This window comes from Pezoporus flaviventris, unplaced genomic scaffold (genome assembly GCF_033815535.1).
Source record: "Pezoporus flaviventris isolate CSIRO_AGI_PZ_B2104156 unplaced genomic scaffold, CSIRO_AGI_Pfla_v1 ptg000007l, whole genome shotgun sequence".
Lineage (NCBI taxonomy): Eukaryota > Metazoa > Chordata > Aves > Psittaciformes > Psittacidae > Pezoporus > Pezoporus flaviventris.
The window spans coordinates 36,956,476-36,979,936 of record NW_026892555.1 but is presented as its reverse complement, the minus strand read 5'-3'; the positions used below and the strand labels follow the sequence as shown (position 1 = coordinate 36,979,936).

At 38.1% G+C, this 23,461-nt stretch overlaps 1 protein-coding gene across 7 annotated transcripts in view; it reads right to left on the bottom strand.

The window, feature by feature from the left end:
- Nucleotides 1-23,461, bottom strand: part of ASPH (aspartate beta-hydroxylase) — a 111,200-nt gene that overhangs the window by 5,454 nt on the left and 82,285 nt on the right. For all 7 annotated transcript variants that reach the window (XM_061448394.1, XM_061448396.1, XM_061448399.1 and 4 more), the window contains 7 exons: nt 22,309-22,445; nt 17,443-17,541; nt 16,768-16,857; nt 14,855-14,992; nt 9,596-9,731; nt 8,517-8,608; nt 3,593-3,726 (listed from right to left, as the gene is read on the bottom strand). In XM_061448394.1, coding sequence (XP_061304378.1) covers nt 3,593-3,726; nt 8,517-8,608; nt 9,596-9,731; nt 14,855-14,992; nt 16,768-16,857; nt 17,443-17,541; nt 22,309-22,445 — 826 coding nt within the window. The remainder of the gene's footprint in view (nt 1-3,592; nt 3,727-8,516; nt 8,609-9,595; nt 9,732-14,854; nt 14,993-16,767; nt 16,858-17,442; nt 17,542-22,308; nt 22,446-23,461) is intronic.

The window sequence follows — 23,461 nt, the reverse complement described above, 5'->3', positions numbered from 1 at the left end:
ACTTTTGATGCTATAACTGGACACCTCAGAGAAGCCTGGTTCTGTCTTCTGCACAGTCACTCACTAGTAGCTGAAGACAGTAACTAGGCTCCTCTTTAGCTTTCTCTTTTACAGACTCCAAACCAGCTTTTTGAGATTCTCCTCATGTGTCACATATTCCAGTCTTCTGAATATCTTTTTCCATCCTCCACTGGAGGCCCTCTAGTTTATCAATGACTTTTTTTTTTGTACTGAAGAGCCCCATACTGGAAACAACACTTCAGAGGCAGCATCTTCAGTGCAAAAGAAAGGGAAAACAATTGCTCCCCTCAAACTGCTTCCTGTCCACAGCTAGCCTTCATCAAGACAGGAGCACATTAGGACCCATGTGCAATTTGTCCCCTAGAATCCTCAAGTCCTTTGCTGCAAAGCTGCTTCCTACGCAACCATCGCCCAGTCTGTACTGTTGCAAGGTGTTGATCTGTTGTTATCAGTTGCAGGGCTTTGCATTTGCCTCTGTTGAATTTCACGAAGTTTCAGCTGGCACGCTTCTCCAGCCTGCTGAGATCTGGATTCATAGTTTTGAAAAGAAGTTTAGTGTCTGATTAAATGTATTCCTGACACTGCAAAAAACAAGCAACTCATCAGTGACCACTAGTGATAATGCCACAACGTCAAAAAGTCACTGTGCTAGTCATTTGTCACTGCCCCTCAGATCTCAACCTTACCCACAGCATTTAGACACTGCAGCTCATTGTGTAACATGGTTTGTCTATTGTAGAGTCAGGCAGTGGTATGAGCAAAGCAACTTTATTTTGCATTGCAGCAGGACAAAAGCACACCTCTCATTATCCCCCCAGTTGAGACTGATGAAGCTTCTCTACAATGACTACATAATCAAGTTTTTTAACAGGACTCCTTAGGAGGTGAAGCAGTACAAGAAGACGGATGCTCTTAAAGGGAATTAAGAACTATGAAACAAAAGTCTTGCCATCAAACATGGAAACGCATCGCTTAACTTATTCAACAGTGTTCACACACAGAGAAAACAATTTTCTTTTTCAAAAACAGGGTGCAAATGAAATTTAGTATCCTAAGTAATCTAGTATTTGAATTCCACAAAAGCAAAAATTAACATCAAAATTTATAGGGTTGTGCTGTAATGTTCTGAAGAGAAGTAGAAACAGAAATTGGATCAACTGAAATGATCATCTAAACATATTTTAAGCAAGAGTACATAAACCATAAAGCATAATATAGTAAAAAATTCACACGGGCTTGCACATAGACATTAGCCTTGAAGGCTCAGATAATGAGCCTTTTGCAGGCTTCAGCTATAATGATATCATTTTTCTGCCACCATATCAATTACCTGATAACAAAAACATTTTATGCCTTATAGACTCTGAGTCTCTGCTACTGCACTAAAATTACACTGGTATTATTCAACTCAATGGGAATCAACCACTTTCAATGCTGTAATGCATTAAGAAAATCAAGTTGACTTTGGTTTTTTTTTGGGAGGTGTGTGGAGTTTTTTTTGTGGTTTCGTTGGTATTTTGTGGGTATTTTGTATTGACAGCTTTTTTACTTTTGATGGGGGTTGCTGGGCTTTGTTTTTTTTTGTTTGGTTTGGGTTTGATTTGTTTTTTTTTTTTGCTGTGTTTCGGCTTCAGTCTGAGAACAGTGCTGATAACACACCAATGTTTTTAGTTGTTAGTAATGCTTACCCTGATCAAGGACTTTTCAGTCTCTCATGCTCTGCCAGTGAGGACAGGCACAAGAAGCCGGGAGGGAGCAGAGACAGGACACCTAACCCAAACTAACCAAAGGGGTATTCCATACCACAGCACGTCATGCCCAGTTTATCACTTGTGCTTATTGGCGGTAAAGGGAGAGTGAGGGAACAGCTGCATAGTTCTGAGTTACTGGCTGGGCTTAAACCATGACACCCCTTTTGAATAGATTACAAACCCCACCATTAGCATGCAAATAAATATTTTCTAGAAGCCTTCATGGTGTGAGAAACACTTCACAGTGGGACCACAGGGATGATATTCTTCTGGCCTAGTGTTAAGCCACTTTGGGAGTAGTTTCTATATCACCTGCAGGGCTCTAGTGTGACCTGTTAAGGTGAGATCTCGGACTGCCTTCTGCATAAGCCTGTAATTCTGCACTTTCATTTTAAAACATGATTACCTTTTCTGACAGACATGTTTGATTTTGAGTACTAGATATTATTTACCTACCATTTTTGTGCATTTTACCCTATGCTTTACAGTGCTCGGACTTCAAAATGGCCCAACAACCTAAAATTACTACAGCTGTACTGAATAATAGTGAGGTATACAGCTCCTAGCAGCTGCAGAAAGACTCTTCTGCAGGTGAAGGAGTAGAATGCAGTACTAGACAGAGCTGAGTTGCCTATCCATCAAACTATGAGTAGCATTGTAATGCTGCCCTTCTAAACACCCACACTGGATGACACAAAGGTAACCAAGCACAAAATTCTTATTGTTTCTGTGTTCTCATACACACAGCAGTGGAACAGAAGGCCAGAAAAGGCATGACCTACAATAAGCTTCATATTTGAACCAGCACTCCTATTTGAAGCCACTGGTTTACCATGGTTCTGAACCACCAGGAGAGGAATGAACAAAAAATGCCTAAGGTAGGATTTCCTCCTGGCACCACTCTTTTCCACAGTACTTCACCCCACTCCTCTTTTATGGGGGAAGTGATGTAAAAAAAAAAAACCCTTTCATTGCCAGCAGTAGGCATACTTTCAGTGCTTTCAGGGAAAATCCTGCGTTCCTGCGTTTGATTCTGAATGTATAGCTCTTGCCAAAAGCAGCTAAAGTTAACACATTACAGCACAGGCTTGAATGTTTTATCCTTTCTTACATCTCCTCATATTTCCCAGGGGAGCATATAGCCTGATTGTAAATGTATAAGCTGTTGAACCTTATTTTGGTTTTTGTGCCAAGCAAACAGAGACAGAACGGGCCTTCAAATCAACACAACTTTTCCCTAAGAGGTAAGAATTCTTACTTGAAATGCACTTTAAAGAAATTTGCTACCTCTGTAAGTAATTGGGCCAAAAACTGTATAGATGTCTTCAGACTGAAATCAACTTCAACTGAAATATTTTTAACCAAATTAAAACAAATAATACCAGCTAAGAAGGAGGCTTCTGCCAAAAATACAAGAGTATTCCATCATGGTGGTGAGAACGGAGGTACATACAACGAAATCTAAGCCCCCCCAAATCAAAACAAAGAGGAACTCTGCTGACACTCTGTTAGACTGGCATTGGCACTGTAAAAGCAAACATAGAGAATCTGTGGACTAAACCCACTGTTATTTCCATGCCATAGCAAAGAGGAGCAGCTTCGTCTCTGAAGATTCTTCTGGCATTGAAGTTTGAGTACTGATATTTATATGCTTGTACCAAGAGTTAGTGTGCAAGTTTCTGGTTTAAGGAAATACATTACACCTCCTGAACAGTAAAATATCCCCTACTTTTTTTTTTTTTTTTTAATCACATGCAATCCCATCCCTTTTTCAGCCTTGAGAGCGGTAGAAAGAAAGAACCCCAAACATCCAACCATACCTGTTCTCTTGGGCACACCGAATCCTGCAGCCTTCCTTAGGTATCACCAAGCCCAAATGCATCCTTAGCCGACAATTGGTGGGCCCTGTGTGGGGCCAGACATGAGTCCCTGGGTGCATGATAGAATATTTGATCTGCAAGAAGAGAAAGGCAGGCCTTCAACACGTTCAGCTTCACAGCCATACTGCTAGAAGTTCAGGACTTCATTGCATCTCATCCTTGATGATGGGCCAAAAGTGCAATGTCATCTTTTGTTATGGTCTTAGCAGCAACTGCTCATTCTCATATCCTAATCATGTTCAATACTATAGAATACATGCCTTGTGGAGTGTTTATGCATCCAGGTGTGTGTGCGAAAGTCCTTATTTTTCATTTTGCTTAAAATAAACAGTATTCATATTTCAATCTGAAATAATTATCTTCTATCTACAATCAGAAGAATTTTGTGTTTTGGTTTTTTTTCTTGTTTGTTTGTGTTGGTTTTTTTTTTTACTATGGAAAGAGTTACAGCCACTTTTGTTGTTTAAAAGGATGGACTACAGGAGAAAAGGCCTGTCTTAGCCAGACTGGCCAGTCCTTCTCAGGTGACAAAAGTGATGTGAAGGTGACTGTAAGCCTTGTCTGGAGGAACCCTGAGATGACGGAATTCAGGATCTTGAGACAAGGTAGAAAGGCAAAAACAGGATTACCACCCGCAGCTTCTGAAGAGCAGACTTGGACTTATTCAGTGATCTGCTGGGAAAAATCCCATGAAATACAGTGCTGGAGAAAAAAAGGGTCTAGGACAGCTGGTTTATTTTAAGTATTTATATTAAGTATTTATATTAAGTATTCATAGTAAGTATTTATATTAAGTATTTATATTAAGTATTTATTTTAAGTATCTTGAGCTTTGTCCAAGCTCAAGAATGGTTCATTCCCATGTGCAGGAGTCATAGGAACTCAGACAAAGTTGAAGCACAAAAAGGAAGCATACAAGAGGTGGAAGCAGGGTCAGGTCACCCAGGAAGACTGTAGAAACATTCCCTGAGCATGCAGGGATGACATTAGGTAAGTCAAAGCTCTCCTGATGTTGAATCTGGAGATGGAAGTGAAGGGCAACACATGTTCTACAAATACATCAGGAGATCTGATGATAAAGGACATGGGAAAGGCTAAGGCACTACATGCCTTCTTTGCCTCAGTCTTTACTAGCATGACTGACTTCCAGGAATTCCAGGTAACAGACCAGTGAAAAAGACTGGAGCAAAGACGGCTTAACTTCTGTGAAGAAAGATCAGGTTAGGGCACGTTTAAACAAACTCAAACTGGTCCATGGGTCCTGATGGGATCCACACTTGAGTGCTGAGGGAGTTGGACAATGTTGTGAATCCACACTCAATCATCTTTTAAAAGTCACTGAAACCAGCAGAAGTTCCTGAGGACTGGTAGAGAGTAATGTTGTTCCTATCTTCAAGAAGGTCAAAGAGGAGGATCTGGGGAACTACAGGCTAGTCAGCCACATCTCAATCCCTGGGATAGTGATGGAGCAAACAATCTTGGAAACCATTTCCAAACACATAAAGGAAAAGAATTTGACTGGGAGTAGTCAGCATGGATTTATGGAGGGGAAATTGTACTTTACTAGCTTGGTGGATGAGGAGAGATTGGTAGATATTTTTTATCTCATCTTTAGTAAGCCTTTCAACATCCTGCCATGAACATCCTTATTGACAAACCAATGAAATAGAAACTTGATAAGGTGACAATGAAGTGTATTGAAAACTATCAGTTAAGCCAGGCTCAAAGAGTTGTGAACAGATGCAAAGTCCAGCTGGAGGCCACCCATCAGAGGTATACTTCAGGGCTCAGTGCTGGGTACAACACTGTTTCATTGCTTCACAAATGACTCAGATGATGGGACAGAGTGCATTCCCTTCAGCAAGTTTCCAGATGATAGAAAATTGGAGAGGAATGGCTGATATACACTAATGTTTTTCCTGCTGCCATTCATATGGAACTTGTCAGGCTGGAGAAAGGAGTGAACAGGAATCTTATGATGATCAACAAAAATAAAGGTAAAGTTCAGCACTGGGGAGGAATAACCTCATGTACCAGTACAAGCTGGTGCACAAGTGACTGGAAAGCAACTTCCCAGAAACAGACTGTGGGGTCATCATAGACAACAATCTGAACATGAGCCAGAAATATGCCCTTGCAGCAAGCTGACCAACAGCCACCAGGGCTGCAGTAAGGAGAGCTTTGGAGAGCAGTCAGCAGAAGTAGGTTATCCTTCCCCTCTACTCAGATGTGGTGAGATTTATTGAGTGCTAAATCCAGTTCTATGCTACTTACTATGAGACAGCCATGGACATACCAAGGCAAGTCTAGTTAAAGGCTATAAAGATGATCAAGGGATTGAAGCATCCGACATACAAGGGGAAGCAGAGAGAGCTGGGACTACTCAGCCTGGAGAACAGAAAGCACAAAGGGGGGGATCTTATCTATGCATACAAATACCTGATGGGAGGAGTGAAGATTACGGAAACAGGCTCCTTTCAGTGGTACCCAGTGACAGGCAAAGAGGCAACGGACAGATATTGAAAAACAGGAAACTCCATTTAAACATTAAAAACAATTTTTTTTTCTGTGCACTGGAACAGGTTGCCCAGAGAGGCTGTAGAGTCTCTATCCTCAGAGGCATTCAAAACCTGACTGGACACAGTCCTAAGTAACCTGCTCTAGTTCATCAAGCTTTGAGCAAGCGGTTGGACTAGGCAATCTCCAGACATCCCTTCTCATTCCTTCTTTTTGAAATTCTACAACAACCGGATCAGGAGGAAGTGTGAATAACGTACACAGAGGCGAGAAGCATCTTTTCAACTGAGAAATCTGCACATCTGGCTGGGACAGGGTAACGCTGATAAATCTTAGGGTTTAAGGTGTTACTTGCTCTCCAACTGTGACAAAATCAGTAGAAGACAGTGTGTGCCTAATGCCTTAGCTGTTATTTCAGTTTACCTGAACCTGATTTCAGCTTTGCTACACTGAGGTGCATTAACTCGATTGCCCTGTCAGACCCAGATGCAATGCAAATAACTGGCTAGGCAGGATAGTTACTAATATCCCAGAAAACCAATTTTTTTTAATGCTAATATACCAGCACTGCGGAATGATTACTGTCATGTATTTTATCTGTCCACACAGATCAGCTTGGATATGCCCATGAATTAAATGTATGCACTGTCCTCAACTACTATATATAAACAGTCCTATTTATAGTCCTATAGTCCTATATTATTGAGTATAAATAGTCCTATTTATAGGACTATTTGCCAATCTACCAACAGATTACACTATGGTTGTAATTTAAAACTCTAAAGAGATAAGAAACACCCAGAATTAAAACTCCCTGTGCTTTTATTTTACTGTTATTTTTAAGAATGACATAATTTTTAATAATATGATCACTTGTTATTGTTCTACACAGTCCTCAGCAGCACTAAGCAAGTGATTATTTTACATTTTGTTAACCTTTGTCAGTACATGACATGCCCAAAGCATCCCAATAGTCAACCCACCAGACAACTCCCAGTTTCCTGATTTGTTCCCATTGTTTCTGTATGTGAGCACAGACTAGGTGATATTTTAAACTTAATTTACCAGTAAGAATCTGAGGCATGGATACCATAAGATCAAAATTGTCCTACTCATCCCCCAATAGTGTATGAACTCAAGACTTCTAGAGCACCATTTTTCACATTATCTTACATTTTATATGTTCAAAACACATGACTAAGGCTATAACTGCAAGTACACAATGACTCTGAAAATCAAATCCTGGTGATAACATGTGGGGTGCTAAAAGATGATGAACAAAATAGTAGCTCTCAGAGAGACTTTGCTCCCCCGGATAGGTCAATTTTGGCTATGGATGCCACAGAAAGCAGTTTTCCTGCTGTCAACCACACCGTGTGAGGACTTCTTTCATCAGTTATATTCACTATGATCAGACTTTGCAACAAATCAATGAAACAATAGCCTTGTTCATTCCCACAACAGCTGCCATCTAGTGCTCTTCTGCACATCAAAGGTACTCGTCTGGTGAACACTTACTCCCAAGGCTCTGAACTAGGATTATGCTAGCACTGTGTATTCCAACTTTTGCATCCTTAATTTTGCAACGTGATGGTTGTTCTCATGTAGTTATTACATATAAAATATAGCAATTTGGAAAAAAATTATGAAAAATTCTGTCCTACAGATTCATGTATCCGTGCTGGGCCATTCATTCAACCACATATGTATTAATCCATACCATATAAGTCTTACTGCATGATTTAACGAGGTTAATTTGTAGCCAAGTAGACCAGGCACTTGGGTTGGTACCCAAGGCCACAGCTCATGGGTGTGAAATTTCTTTACCTTTAGGAAAGAAGCATGTGACAGCAGTACTCTTGTTTGGCTTCCATGAGGCGATTCTCCTGTCTAATGCAACAAGGCTGGAGTAGACAGTGAGAATCTGGCTCACTGAAAGAGTCTTGTAAAGTTAGGTTCAGATCAGAAAAAAAAAGAATTAAGGTTAGAAAGGACCTAATCCAACCTCCACTCAAAGCAGGATTAGCCATGAGCCAGATCAGGTCACTTAGGGCTGGGGTTTAGTGAATCATTACTAATTGGTTGACCCATGGCAAATAACTACTTAACAACCATGAGCTCTCAAGAGCTACAAGGTAAAATGGCTCAGCTAGAGCCCATAGAAAGGTTTCAACTTCATCCTACATTTACTGAGGGCTAAAACTAGGCATATTTTTATTGTTAACTCCATTGTATGCTTGAGGCATAATTAAATACACCAAAGTCATACATCTCTCCATACACATTCCTCAAAATCCCCTGCTCCAAGTATTAAGAATTAGTAAAAAAGAAGAAATTTGCCAGGTACCTGCCCTCTTCTGCAGCCAGTAGCTTCTGGGAATCTTTCCAATAAAGCACATGTTTTTTGAACACTTTTACAGGCATTCTCATTTTTTCTTCCTAGTGAAAAAAACAGCCAGAGCATTGGTAAGGGCAATGACCAAATATTTCCCTGTTTCCTGCTTTGCAGAAAATAACAAAGCTATCAAAGAGCTGACACTGAAAGACAGGTAAATATTATTATTCCCATTTTACAGATTGTGAAACAGAAGTAGTTGAACATTGTAATATCAAAGCAGACTGCACATCTTTGTTTTTAAGTTATTTGTGAAGACTAGAATTTCCATAACTTTTTAAACATTACTCTAAAAGTATAAACAATAATGAGACTGCATAGAAAAAACAAAATGCCACCAACATCATACATTTTTGAAAACATTATACTTGGATATAACTTGCTTTTAATATGTTAAGCATGATTCTAAAAGTATAAATGATAATGAGACTGCATAGAAAAAAATTATGGAAAAAGCCACCAACATCATTCTGTTTCAACACCAGATTATATTTTGATATAAATTGCTTTTAATATTTTATTTTACAGAACTCTTTAATATGCAGGTTTATATAACATTATGATTATAAAACTAAGTCTCTTAGAAGAGACTTACAAGTCATGGGCCTCCCTCTGCACAGCTCAGGGATAGGGCAGCAAGCTTGTAAGTCATATTCTTTAGCTCATACAATCCTCACCTTGCTGACAATACAGTATTGAGGATGTGTCTTCTCCCACGCTTCCGTCTTCCCTCAGGCTGCTCTTTACTATGCATCACCATGCAAAATGTTGACAGCCTTGTATCACTTGAAGGAGTATTACCTTCAAGCGATTCTTAGAAGTGCTTCAAGACAACATGGTTTAGAATAAAGAACTCTTGTTCCCTGTCACAGAGATCCCAGATGCTATTTTATTAGTTCCCTTCTTCTGCAGATTCAGTGATTATATAAAAGGTTCTGGAAAAAACTGTGTTGCTACTCCTTATTACACTGTATTAGTCCGAGAAAATGAGAAGAAATGAGGGGAAAGAGAAGAAATACAAAATGTTTTACCTTGTTGCCATAAGGTAAACTGGCTCCAGTCTCCTTTTTCTCGTAGATTCTCATCTTCAGGCAGGAAAAGGCTTCTTTTCTTATCCATCACAGCAAGCCCCTCATCCCGAATGAGCTTCCAATTTTTCTCTAAGGACTGTTGTGAAATTCAGGTTATTGCTCTGAGAACTTACTGTGTTCAGTTTTAGTACTGTTTTTATTTTTTCCCTGCCATTATTAACTTTTTTTTTTAATTTAAAAGCACTAAAAAAAAAGTGCTCATCATCATTATCAAGTTTCTTCATCCTCATTTCCCTTCTGACATATTAAAGCAGTAAACCCAACTGTCACAGCATTCCTCGGATTCAATTACATTTAGATCGTAAAATTTCAATAATCCCCAGCCTCTTTGCAGGCTAGGCCTCACTTTGACTTGCTTTTTGATTAGCCTAAGGGCTCTTTAACAGCTCATTTTGTATTGCAAGCTAACAAATGTATTAATCTGCTGAAACACTACACACCTTACCTGGAAGCACTCCTGCAACTTACAAAACCACTCATAACCTGGAACTCCAGGCTTTGGCAGAACATTCCAGTTCAAAGAGGACAAAGGTAAACACACCACTTAAGTTGAAAGCTATGATTTAAACCTTCAAAAAAGTTTGCAGAGATTCACTTGCACATGCTGATGCTATTGAAAAAGATCAAATACAACTTGAAATACCAGGTAATGATTTATGGACACAACCATTCAAAATGTGTAAGCTGCCTTGTACCTCATACATACCAAACCCACAAAATAGTACAATTAAAATTTCTGTTCTCTGCTGCCTTAGGACATTACATTTGTAAAAATCAAATAGATTAGAAAATCTTTTATTCTACCAATTATAAATCATTTTAATGTTACAGCAATATAAATGAAAAATCCACAGTGTAACAACAGATCTGGATAAAAGTTAACTTCCATTTCCCAGCTGCTTACTTTGCTTACTAAACCTTATTTGTGTGAATAGTTTTCATTTTCTCTTTGTGCTCTTGAACAAAGCATTTCTGCTGCTTTGTCACCTCTAATCTTTCACTAATGCCCAGGCTGAAAATTAAACTGCAGAGATGGGTGTTTGTCCTCACACTTTAAAGCTTCTTCCCCAACTTACTTACTGGATACAAAGTGATTTGAACACGTCACTGATTTTGAACTAACTCCTCAATGGTTTTAGACGTAACTTCCCCTGAGATCAACAGCACCTCTGTGCTCCTAAAAACCTGATCCCATCTATAAAACACACTGATAGTGCTTTGCTATGAGTAATAGGTAGCTCCTAGGTAGAAATGAAGCGGGAAGACCAAATACAGCTCAGCCTTGATCTCCCTGATTTTACAGACTCTTAAACGTACCTTGGATGGGTAAGAATGCAAAACACCATTAAAACATAATGACTAAGTCCATGTCTTGGACTTACAGCTCTTGACCTGAGAGCCATTACCTATAGCAAAAAGTTAAATATGCTTATGCTTCATGGTACGTAGGGATACATGCCTCAGGTTAGAGCAACAAATTTGTATTATATTTGGTGCAATATCCTGATTCCAAGTGAAGAACTAGGTGCCAACCAGCATTGAGAACATATGTGCTTGTTTCCTAGCAGCTGATTCCCATAAACCTCCATATGGCTTTTTAAATACAGTTCCTAACAATAATGGAAGTTTACAGTTGCTTTACATCTGGCAACAGTATAGATTTTATTGGCAATGGCATTACTATATTTAAATAGGGATTTCTTAATATTGGTTTATTTTTATGAGTTACTATTATATTAAAAGAATCCTTACTCTGTGCTGTCAAACCCTTTCAATGCATAACTACTGAGTGCACGTCCATTTTAATCCATTGGACTATAAAATTAAAACATGGTGTAGACTTTAATCTACTTCTCTTTGTTACTGAAAAAGAGAAGGAGAGTATTCATGATCAGTTACTGTGTCTCTGCTGGGGAAATGCTGACAACCTCCAAGTAAAGAGCAGTATTTTAAACCTTTCAAAATAGATTCATTGCACACATTGGGTCACTCACAGTGCTTAAGCATCAGCACTTGTATGCATCATCTCTGCTCTTTCCAACACAAGGCTCCCCTTAAAGCATCCAGCCACACTTTAAATGCACATTTCAATTTAATTTCTCTATTAAATATGAATGTTTAGCTCTTATTAGATAAACCATTAAGCCCTAGCTGTCACTCTACAGAAAATATTATGGATATGTGGTGTTGCCAGTAGCTTAATTCTCTTTCGGGCTTTTCTTGCTGCACTTGAAACTTTCAATTAATAAAATCTAAGCCATCAGAGAAAACTGACAATACAAGATCTACTTTAATCAATCATCTGTTCACTGTAGTACCTTATTGGAAAAGCATCTTCCAGGTCCTTTCCAAAAGTCAAAGGACACAGCATGAGGAAAGGACAAAGTTACCTAGGTCATTACCTATGTATTAATTTCAGGCTGGTGAAAAGACTCTAGGATCCAATAGCATTTTACCCCTTTCATTATTTTTTAAAATGAGCACCGGAATAGAAGAGTAATGCTGAGGTTTTACAAAAGGTACCAGGGAATGATGCAATGACTCAGTAAGAAAGGAAAGTTAATTGTCCCAAGGGAACAGGACAGGTTTTCAAAGGTAAAAGAAAGGTTTTCTTTTAGCTGAGCTCAAACAAGAAATTTTCTCGAGTCTCCAGGTCCAAAGGCCTGAAATACCATAGATCAGAAACATCAGCAGAACATTTCTACATATATCACTTGATACTAAACTAAAGGTTTATATTTTCTGCTCTCTATGAAACCAGGGAGAAACCCTTCTTACTCTTTCAAGAAAACTACAACAAAATTAAGTTCCAATGGCTCACAGATAGAGAGAAGCAAAAAAATAATTAAGCCTTAATGGGTCATAGCTAGAGAGAAGCAAAGTACCACTAAGCAAGATTTACCACCATCATAAATATCCTGGTAAGTATTACTGACATATTTCCAGTCTCCCCAGACATCCAGGCAAGTAAGTAATAGAGAAGGAAATAAAGTATGAGATTGTCATCTTTAATCTTACCCATCAGACAGTTAAACATCAAGCCTAAATTAATTGCCTAGGCTTCATTTTTTAGTAAATCAGTAGGAAACTTAACACCAGGAAGGGAGACATGCCATCCTTAGACAGCTATTTAACGTAGTAAAAATTAATCATCCTCTAGAAATACTTTGATACCTGTAAACTAGATCACTAGCAGACAATATGCCTTGCATCGGTATGACTACAGTTAAGTGAGCTGAATGCCCCTCAGAAGGAATTTATTAAACTGAGAATACTGAAAAAGGACAATCTTCAGGCTTTTGGTGGAAAAAACATGGTCAAAATTCACCTCTCTGTCTCTAGTGCCAAGAAACTACATGACCCTTTACAACAAAATCAAGCCAGGTCTGTGCTATAAGATGCCACTGATCACAGGTGTGCTGCTTAATAGAATGAACCAAAGAAAGCCGACAGAGAGTCTGGTTTTAGAGCTGTCTCAGTTAATCGCAAACAAATCTTCAGTTAGCATTGTTGAACTACCATGATATTGAGAATTGTCCATTCACTCTTAACAACAAGCAGTGAAACACAGGGAGAGAGGGTCAGGGCCTCCAATACTTCATACAACAACTTTCCATGTCAAATTTTATCATTGGGACTTGGTAGCATTTCCCACACAGAAGTAAGAGGAATGTAATGAGATGAAGAGGTAAGAAACAATGTTGTTTTGTTGTTGTTTTTTTGTTTTTTTCTCTATTGAAACATGTACAGAAGTTGGAATATTTCAGAAATTAATAAACTCAATGTCTTCAATGATCTTTTGCCATTTTCTGGAGAACACTGCTTCAAATTCTGCTTTCAGCATTGCATGTTACTAGAGACAAGCCTGCTTTCCTTCAGAACTTTCTTGAGTTATGGGGGAAACGCAATAATACAAATTTTTTTTCCTGATGCATTTAACTTACATTTTAGGTTTATACTTTCAACTGTGAATGTTATCTTGCAGAATGCAAATCTTACCACCCCTGAATTATGACAGGTATGTAAGTAAATTTGCAGTCACAATTTCAACCAGATTCAATGACATATTGCTAGTAACATAGCTAAAAATATATATCACAGAATGGCTGGATTGAAGAGGTATGACTGGATTTCAGAGAGCCAGCTGTGCTGTGGAGGTCAGGGGTGAATTTCCACCCTTGTTGGTCTTCTGAACAGCTCTTCTAGGAGCCACAAAGGATGCTGATCCAAATCATGAGCTCCATATGTTGACTGATCCACCTGAAAAAAATCCCTTGCAGGTGGAGCCCTTGGCATTTTATAACAGGAAACTGAATTCTTTCAGCCTTCAAAGCTGACTTGTCTCCTCATGCCAAGGGTAAGGAGACCATTACCTTCTGCAATTTAATAATTTGAATGGTTTACTGTAAAACATCACTGCAGATTGCTCTGAAACATCAATAAAATAATATATATTCTTTCCTTTTAGTTTGGCAAAAGTATAAGAAGTTCCTTGTTTCTCCATCCCTTTTATGGCAGTAAGTATCTATTCCTACGCATACCTCAAGAATGAGTTTACTAGATGACCATTTCAGATCTTCCCAAACACCAGTCAATAAAGGCAATTGCTTTTTTATGTAACTAAGATAACACTGGAGAATCACACTTTAATATAAATTTCCTAGCCTTATTTATGCTGCCATCAAAATTATAACAAAGAATAATCTTCCTTTTGTAATTTCTTTCTAATAAAATTATCCTTTTATAGTAGGTTTTTTATCATGTTATGTAACTAAGTATAAAAGAAAAAACAACCACTGAAAGAAAATCTCTTGCAAATAAATTATTTGTGTAGAATAATTTTGCTAAGCCACATACCAATAATTAAAACATACAGGGAAAAAAAGTTCTTCTCCCATTTTAATTCTTACTTTTTAAGGATTGTTATAACCATTCTTAAAATATTACAAATTCTGCAACTTGGGAAATGAAAACTGTTATATGAATAACAACCAGACTACTTGCTTTGCACAAAATAGAAAAAGGACTTTAAAGAACTGAAATTCTATGTTGTTATCTTTTGTTAAATCCGCCTCTGGGCATCTACACTTGCTTTGCCTACCTTATAGATTAGCATTTTCTCTGTTTAATACCTTAGATAATAGTTCTCATTATAAAAAAATAAATAAATTCAAAGTATACAGAAACAAGCTGCCTTACCTTCACGAGTTCCGTATAACCAGTTTCTCTTGCTGTCCACCAAGGCTGAGCTTTCAGTCCCTTGACATTGTAGAGGGAGCGCTGCCACACTGATGCGAAGTGACCTCTTTGGTATCCAAGTTCATACCACTTGTATGCCTAAGAGATAACGATTGTTAACAACCAAATTCATATCAGCCAAGTTCCTAGACCCAACTAACATTCCCAAAACAGATTCATTGGCCAAGGCTGTCCAATCCATAAGCAAAATAGGATAATCTTCTCACAACCATTCACACCAAATATGGGTCAGTAATCTAGTTGCTAGGCAGGAACACCTCTCACTAAACCATGCCACCCAACGCTCTGTCCAGCCTGGCCTTGAACACTGACAGGGATGGAGCATTCACAACTTCCTCGGGCAACGCATTCCAGTGCCTCACCACCCTTACAGTAAAGCATTTCCTCCTTATATATAACCTAAACTTCCCCTGTTTAAGTTTTAACCCGTTACCCCTTGTCCTGTCACTACAGTCCCTAATGAATAGCCCATCTCCAGCATCCCTATAGCTCCCCTTCAGATACTAAAGTACTGTAAAGAATGCTGACCTCTTGAGTACCCAGTCAGCAGAAAGTTCTCCAGTATGAACTCTGTAGATAGATGGGCTATAAAGAAGTCTATGTATGTGATCTTTCTCAAGCCTAGTCTATCAGGTTAGCTTTCTTTTTTTATAAATCATGGAATTTTTATTGCAGTAACTTATACATACAGTAAATTTATAACATTGAAATGTAGTAATATCTGAATTTTGTAAGTTAGAGTGCTTTCTCTGAAATATTCTTACAATTAAGTTGGGATTTTTTTTTTTAATTTAAAAGTTCATTTACAAGTGAGAATCAGTACGCTTCGTTTTAACACTTACACACAAGAGTCTGCCTGCACATGTTCTCCCTCTCTGTCTGAATGTCCTTCTCTCAACAGAAAACCAAAAACGAAGTCCCTGTAGGCTTCCCTTCCAACCCTAACTATTCTATGATTCTATGACTCTATTACAAGATAACTAACTAAAAGGAAGTGCATTTCATGGCTCTTTTCCACTATGCTTTTTAATGCTTATTCTCATCACATTTCCCATTGACGAACCTGAATGGGTTTGGGTTTGGTGTTTTTTTGTTATTTTTAAACTCATACCTGTAGTAAAGTTCATTACTAATAACATTCTTTAACAAAACCCTTTGATCCCCTACCATAACAGGAGGGCTAATTCACACATTCAAATTTGGCTTTAAAATGAAATACTGTTTTAAATTAACAAATTAGATATTCATATGGCTTCCAGTGGCATGTTTGTTTTCACTGGGCACACAACAGATTTGTTCACAAATTCCTGCTTTTCTGATCTCTTTGCTAATTTCCTTATTGAACATATACCATAACTCATCCGACACATTCAGTCTTCTCATGGTCTTTTATCACATACTTGCTGGTGCTCAAGGTCACTTCGGGAAAGAAGAAAGGTTTGCGAAACACTCTTACACCAGAGCTATGACAGAACTTCTATACAGTGATATACACATAACTGTATTTTTTGAAGTCTGGTTAAAATCTTTGCGGTGGTAGGAGCATAAAAGAGTCTCTAAAAACACTGTCACTGAATTTCCAAAAGACTTCTGTTCCCTCAGTTCAAACTGCTCCATGCAAGCTTCAAAAGTTTGGGTTAGTTCTAAAGCAAGCGATGCTAAGAGGTCTTACTGCCACATCAATGGCAGATTTTTTGCTGTTGCTCATCTTGACCTCTATACACATATACCAGATAGCTGTTGCAACAGACTACTCATGTTTTCAACACTGAGCCCATTGCTGAAGGTTTTTTCTGTATTCTGCAGTCTCTCAGAGGTTTAGACTTTCAAGCAAGAACACATTAAAAACGTACATCTTTGTCTCCTATTCTCTGCAAGGCATCACCCAGATGAAAATAAAAGCGTCCATCATCTGTGCCAGGATCACCAGACTCTAGTCCTTCCTATTAATAGAAACAAAAAATGTGTTAGAGAAACTTCAACAGGACCTCTAAAAGTAACCTGGAACTCAGGCTGTATGAATACAATACTTCAGTAAAAAGCTATTGAGAAATGTTTTCCAAATTCCATGGCCTCTCCGCTCAGTCCCTCCAAGACAGAGGTGTATTCAAAGATGGACGCTTACCCCATACCTATAAACATATACACAAGTGTTTTAGAAAGCTGAATTAAGGCTTTATTTTTGTAGTACTTCCTTCCCAAACACCCAGAAGTATACACAAGCCCTCTCTGGATCTTTCAAGAACCTTAAGTTTGCAGCATACTGCCAATCTCAGCACAATCACAGCTCACAGTACACAGCTCACAGCTGTGTACTTTGGGTTAACAACTAATAAAACAAACACATTATATTCAAGAACTGATGAGTCTCAATGTACAAGCTTGCTCCATGTCACAGACAGTGATCCACCAATGTAGCTTACACTGTGATTTGTAATTCATATGCTCCTGGCTTGACATGTTTTATACATTTCAATTATACTTTTTTACTAGTAAAACATTTACTGTGGGTGAGAAAACAAAAATACCTTTAGATAGGGTATGCTCTCTGCTATCTTGTTTTCTGCCTTCAGGATGAAGCCATAATGTACTTTGGCAAAGCCATCATTTGGAGCCAGGCTTAGAACCTGCATGAGAGCAAATCAATTAAATTCACACATGTATGGATCTATGCAAATTAACATACCTGTGCACATATTACTATTTAGTAATGGAATGACATTTTCTTCCATCGCTGACTCTCAGATGAATTCTTGGCTTGGCTGTACTTTTTTTCCCCACTCACTTTTGTGCTTCTCCAGAAAAATCTACTACAAACCAAACTTTAAAGTCTCAGAAGTAAAAGCCTTACAACCAGAGTCTCTGAATTGCTTTTTGGTTTAGTTGTCTGTCCTTCTCCACCCTCTCTTTTGATGTACAGCATGCCACATTACACAATTAACACCATTCATGATAGTTGTGTGCTACGCTCTTTGACCAAGACCACGACCTCACAAGCTAAATTAAGCTAAAAAATTTTGTACCCTGAACAAGACTTAGACACTTAGTCTTGATCTACTTTCCAGGTCCACATTTCTATGATGTATAAATTCAGTATCATTTGTAGTTCTATGTGATATCAACTACAAGGTCAAGTTAATCTGCTGTTACACCTCTTCTTAAAATAAGGGTGGATGGTCTTATCGGGATCTGTGAGGATCATCACAAGAGCCTGGCGGTTGGTGGAATTACAGAGGCTGATACCTGCTGAATGTCTAGCACAGCTGCTAAATACAAAACAACAGACAGATGAGCAATTGCTCTTGCCTGAATCTATTTTTGAAGCTACTAAACTTACGCCATGGATAAAATGTCTGCATGCATTATAGCTATTTCCCTCTGCCTTTTCCAGTCACTGTCTAACCTAATCTTTCAATCAAAGTAATTGACTGAAAACAACAACAAGTTCTCTGGGCCAAATTCCCTGCTTTCTCAAACCTTACTACCACATCTAAGCAAAACCAAAATCAGCACAATGTGGGTATAAAATGTTGAGTTAAAAATAGCAGCATTTAACTTTCTTTTTTGCAGAAAAGAGCTACTATGAAGGATCTATCAATTTTTGAATCTATCTGAAGTCCATAATATGAGACATTATTTGGAAAAAAATGAACCTAGCAAGTCAGAGTAAGGATGAGCTTGACCCCTAGTATAAGAATAGCATACCACCTTATACATCTCCTGCCTTTTGACTACAGCATTCTGTGCATAATTATTTTGATCCAAGAATCTGTACCTGCAGGGTGAAAAAAAATGACTGACAGAAATATTTATTAGCCATATAATTTTGTTGCAGTTTCTTTAACTATAGGATAAGGCTATGTGATTAAGTAAGACAGAATAGAATTTTCTGTATTATGGTTCATTTAAACTATGCCGAGTTGCATTAAGGCATGATCTACATTCAGACCCCTAAAGAGAAGTGAAGAGATACAATCAGCAGAAATTACACTGGAAGTATTTAATGTAAATTGTATTACTGTGTTGCTGTTGCTGCATGCAATATTAATTATGTTTAGAAATAAGTTTTACTAAACTGCTCATAGCTCATTAAATATTAATCATGAATATAGAAATTAACCTCTGGGGCTACCAATGGCTAATTAGCCAGGGCAAAGTACTATGTTAATTTGGGTAATATGCTTTTGGTACCTGAGATAGCTCAATCAGAGCTGGCTTATGTACATCTGAATAATGCTTCACTGAGCCATGCAGACATGCCTGAGCATGGCAGACAGGAAAAGTGCTATTAGCAGAGTAACTGGTCTTATAAAATTCTCTTCCATTATATTTTATCATTATCTGTAGATCCCTGAAAACAAAAATAGCTCTAAATTCCATGAGGGCTACTTTAAATATTATGTTTTCTTTGAAAATAAAAATAGCTCTGAATTCTAGGAGGACTACTTTTAACATTATGTTTTCCTGTCCCTAAGTGTAATGTTTGAAAGAAAACGCTCTAATATTAGAGGCAAAACTGAAATTGTCTCCAGCTGGACACCATTTTCCATCTGTGGTTCAGCATAAATTCTGGCAAATGCATACTAGAAAAGTGTATTTGTGTTAGACTATACCACATTATAGCTCTAAGTATGAAACTCTCTTGATCTGAGGTGCGGTGTTCATACACATCAGTTCCGCAGCTAAAGGAAGGCACATATTTAGAGTTTTGAAATAAAAATGTGATTACAATACTTCAACTTCTGCTAAAACATAACAGATTTGGAATGGAAAATAATAATTGAATGGAAAAGAAGTAAACTGGCTATTAAATGTAAAGAAGAAAGTTTCATTCACTAGGATTTGGTGCGCATCTATTCCAGTTCCTTGGAGATGATGCAAGCTGGAGTTAGTCTGGTCTGAAATGGTATATCTCAATGTAGGGGACAGTGCTCATGAAGGGTCCAGCTAGCTGTGTGTGCTCAGCCCATGTTTACACTGAATTAAGATCAAAATGTTACAGCAGGAAGCAAAGGACGAAACTGGTACATTTTGCCCAGGAATCTAGCAGTTTCCCAGGAAATGGGAAATTTGGAGTCCAGATTCTCCTGCACAGAAAAGTGTTAAACTACTTGGGAACTTGCCTGAGGAGCAGAAACAAGTACCACGTGCACAAGAAGTTAGACATCCATGAGGAATGGAACCAGAAGGAAATCAACAGAAAGCTGAGCCTTTAGTCAAACAAGGGATGTGTTTTCTTGATGATGAGTCCTGTGCTCTGCTCTCTCTTTCTAGATGTCCATGACTTCTGCATTAAAGAATACTTGCATAAAATGTATAACCGTCCTTACAGTGGGCACCAGAACCCAGGATTTATAAATACTGGAGGCATCTACTCTGCAACATTGAATTCCTGTTTTCGTCTGTGCTCTCTTATGTTTTTCTATCAAAAGTCTAACTTGTCCTACACTAGTGAGAACGATTCAGCTACACTACAGAAATTTCCCTGGTTTTTAAAAAAATCATGTGAAGAGGAAGATGTCTCCTGAAAGGCCCATAATGACCCTTCACAGCTTGTCCTTCTCTTTACTGACTATACAGAGAACTTGAGTAACTATGGTTGGAGCTCCAAACAACATATCAATCACTTTCTAAACATGTATTGCAACAGCTAAGTGAAGCTGTCAAGAGAAGACCATACAGCCCCTGAGCAATCTGCCCAAAATCATGTAAGAAGCCTTCAGCATAACCAAGAATAAAAGCAGGTACACATGAGCTTCTTTCTGTTTCTTTGGCTATGTCTCCTTTCTTAAAATTCTTCATGTAAATTTATCCTGAACTACAAGAAAGAAAAAAAAAGACATTCCTGTGTTGGAATTCAGCCTGAGGAATAGCCAGAATGATTTTTAAATACAATAAATCCAACTCCTTTTAAAAGGTATTTATTTGTTTCTCTTTTACAAGGACAGAACATCACTATGATCTATACTATTTCAGTGGTTAGTGAACTGCAAAACAGAGTAATTACATTGGATAAAGACCACAGAAGCATGGAAAAGAACATATTAAAAGCAGACTAGTTCTTATTTTGCATATCTGTTCTTAATCAGAGCAGTTCGGAAGTATATAAAACTTGCTATCAAACTAATTATATAGCAAACTCATTACATTCTTACACTTATAAAAAGCCCTGTGTTTATCTATACTGAGAAATTCTAGTATCTATATTGTTTGCAGCAAAATAGTGGAAACTTGCAAAGGAAAATCTTGCTCAAAAGGAGTATGGTTTTGAAGTTCCTTGCAGCTTAAGAAGCAGGTTCTGTTAATATAGTCTATCTTTAAAAGCTGATGCTTCCAGTCCTCTGAGAAATTCTGACAGCAGGCCAAAGATTATCACACAGAAATGTTTTATGGAGGGACTTACAAAGTAGCCAAAGGAGCAAAGCAAACACTATTCTGGCAACATCTGAGACTACCAGAGGAGCTTGAGGAAAAAAAACCGGCATTATCAGGGTTTGGCTTCTGCTTCCAACCATGTGGCCAAACATCCTCTTCTTCTTTGAGAAACTACCTGAGATGAGAATCCCCTCATGCTTGATGTAGGGGATGGAAAACTAGGCTTATATTCTCAGAAGGTGGTACTAATGATGCTGACTTATCTTTGGTCTATATAACCAGTCAATTACAGTACCATGCCTGTACTAATGAGTGCTGCAGCAAGTATGCCATCATCTTCGATCAGCCGTTGACAGCTTGCGTTCTACCAGTGACATCAAGCTCCACATCTGTCAAAGTTTCTAGATGTTAACAGGGTTTCCAGATAACAGAGCAGGGTGGCCCTTCCTGGCAGTGAAGTTTCCCCAGCCCAAAAACCATAGTGTAAGATGGGAATGTAAATCCAATGAACTGTCCAAACTACAAGCATCAGGAAAGAAAAACAGAATTTAGGCTCCCTACAAAACTCGTGAAAAAACAAAGGTTAAATGCTGTGTGAGCTCTGAAATACTGCATCATGTAATTAGACAGAATGTTTCTGTAATGAAACACACTTTCTTCTGCTTTCCACATCTAAGATTTTTTTTTAATACTATACATTACATCTGTGTTGTCAATATATTCCAAACCTTGCTACCACAAGGTATAAGAAATCAAATATTATTAAGCATATGAAAATCATCTGCATTTCTCTATGAGGAAAAACATGTAGCATGACAGTATCAGGAAATCTGATTAGAAGACATTTTAAAATGGCACTAAATAAAACCCCAGAAAACCAACAAATTGTGTATCTATATTAACCTTTCAAAACCTGACATGCAAAATGTCTAACAACTGAAAAAGTTAAAAGCAAGCAGTCTTTAGAATGAACATATGAATGTAAATGATATTTTTCCTTGGCTAGAATAGAAACTCACCTCTTCATACACTTTCTTGGCATTGCTGTTATCTCCTATCAAGAGGTAACCAACACCAAGATCATTCTTGAACGAAGTGTCACTGGGAAACAGCTGAACTAATTTCTGCAGAGTAACCAGGGAACCCCTCATGCGACCTAATTTGATTGAATGAGACTCAATTACATATACAGGTAACAGTAGCAAGATGCTTACACAACATCTAAGGAAACATAAATCAGAGCCAGGTGTTGCATTTTCACTAATGATCAAGAAGCAGAACTTGAAAAAACCCTTGTGCAGATAGGAGCAGATTCAGCTGCTTGGTTGTCACTGCGGGTGTAGTCATATACGGAGTATGTCAGGAAAGCAGTGCAAAGGCATATCACGCAGTGTTATGGTAACCTCTAGTGGAGAACTGCTCACAGTGTAGCAGTTCAACATTACTGAAGCTTCGGCTGCTCTTTCACACACAGATTTCAGAGTGCTCAAAAAATTAGGTAAACATATGAAAATAAATGTAATCTTAACTGATTACACAACTAAAAGCATTTTTAGTGTTATGCAATAGTTCTAGCATATTTCCATTGTGGCATTAACTGTGCTTTACACGCTTAAAATCAAGTATGTTCCTCAACTTCCTAGGTAAGGTCTTCTTGAGGAACAGCAAGATCAAAACAAGTTGATAACAAAATCCCACTGATCGGAGCAGAACTCTTTTCTGCAAAGTCGGCTGTGCCTCACAGTCTATTCAGCACTTCTCGTGCATCCCAGAATTGAGATCTAAACTTCCAGATGTTATCCCCTGAGTTCAATTTCATTAGTCTTCCCATTCAATGAAAGTTTACTCTGGGTATGTTTACTCTGTGTAAGCCATTAATTTCCTCATGAGTTCTCTCAGCTTCAGTAGAAAAAGAAGATTATTTTCTTCTTTCTCTGTCAGTAAAGGTTTTTTGACTACCTCCCATCATAGCTTCTCAGAGCACCCAGTGAACTGCTGTCCACAGGCACTATCACCACACAAGCAACTACAGACATTACTTCCCTAGAAAACATTTAAAGAATCTTAAAATATTTTTCATAAGCATTTAAGAGCTTAGGATCACAAATCCTATCAAAATTTCAGAGTAATCGGCACTTATAAATCCTTGGTGATCTTCTGAAAGTCTGGCTG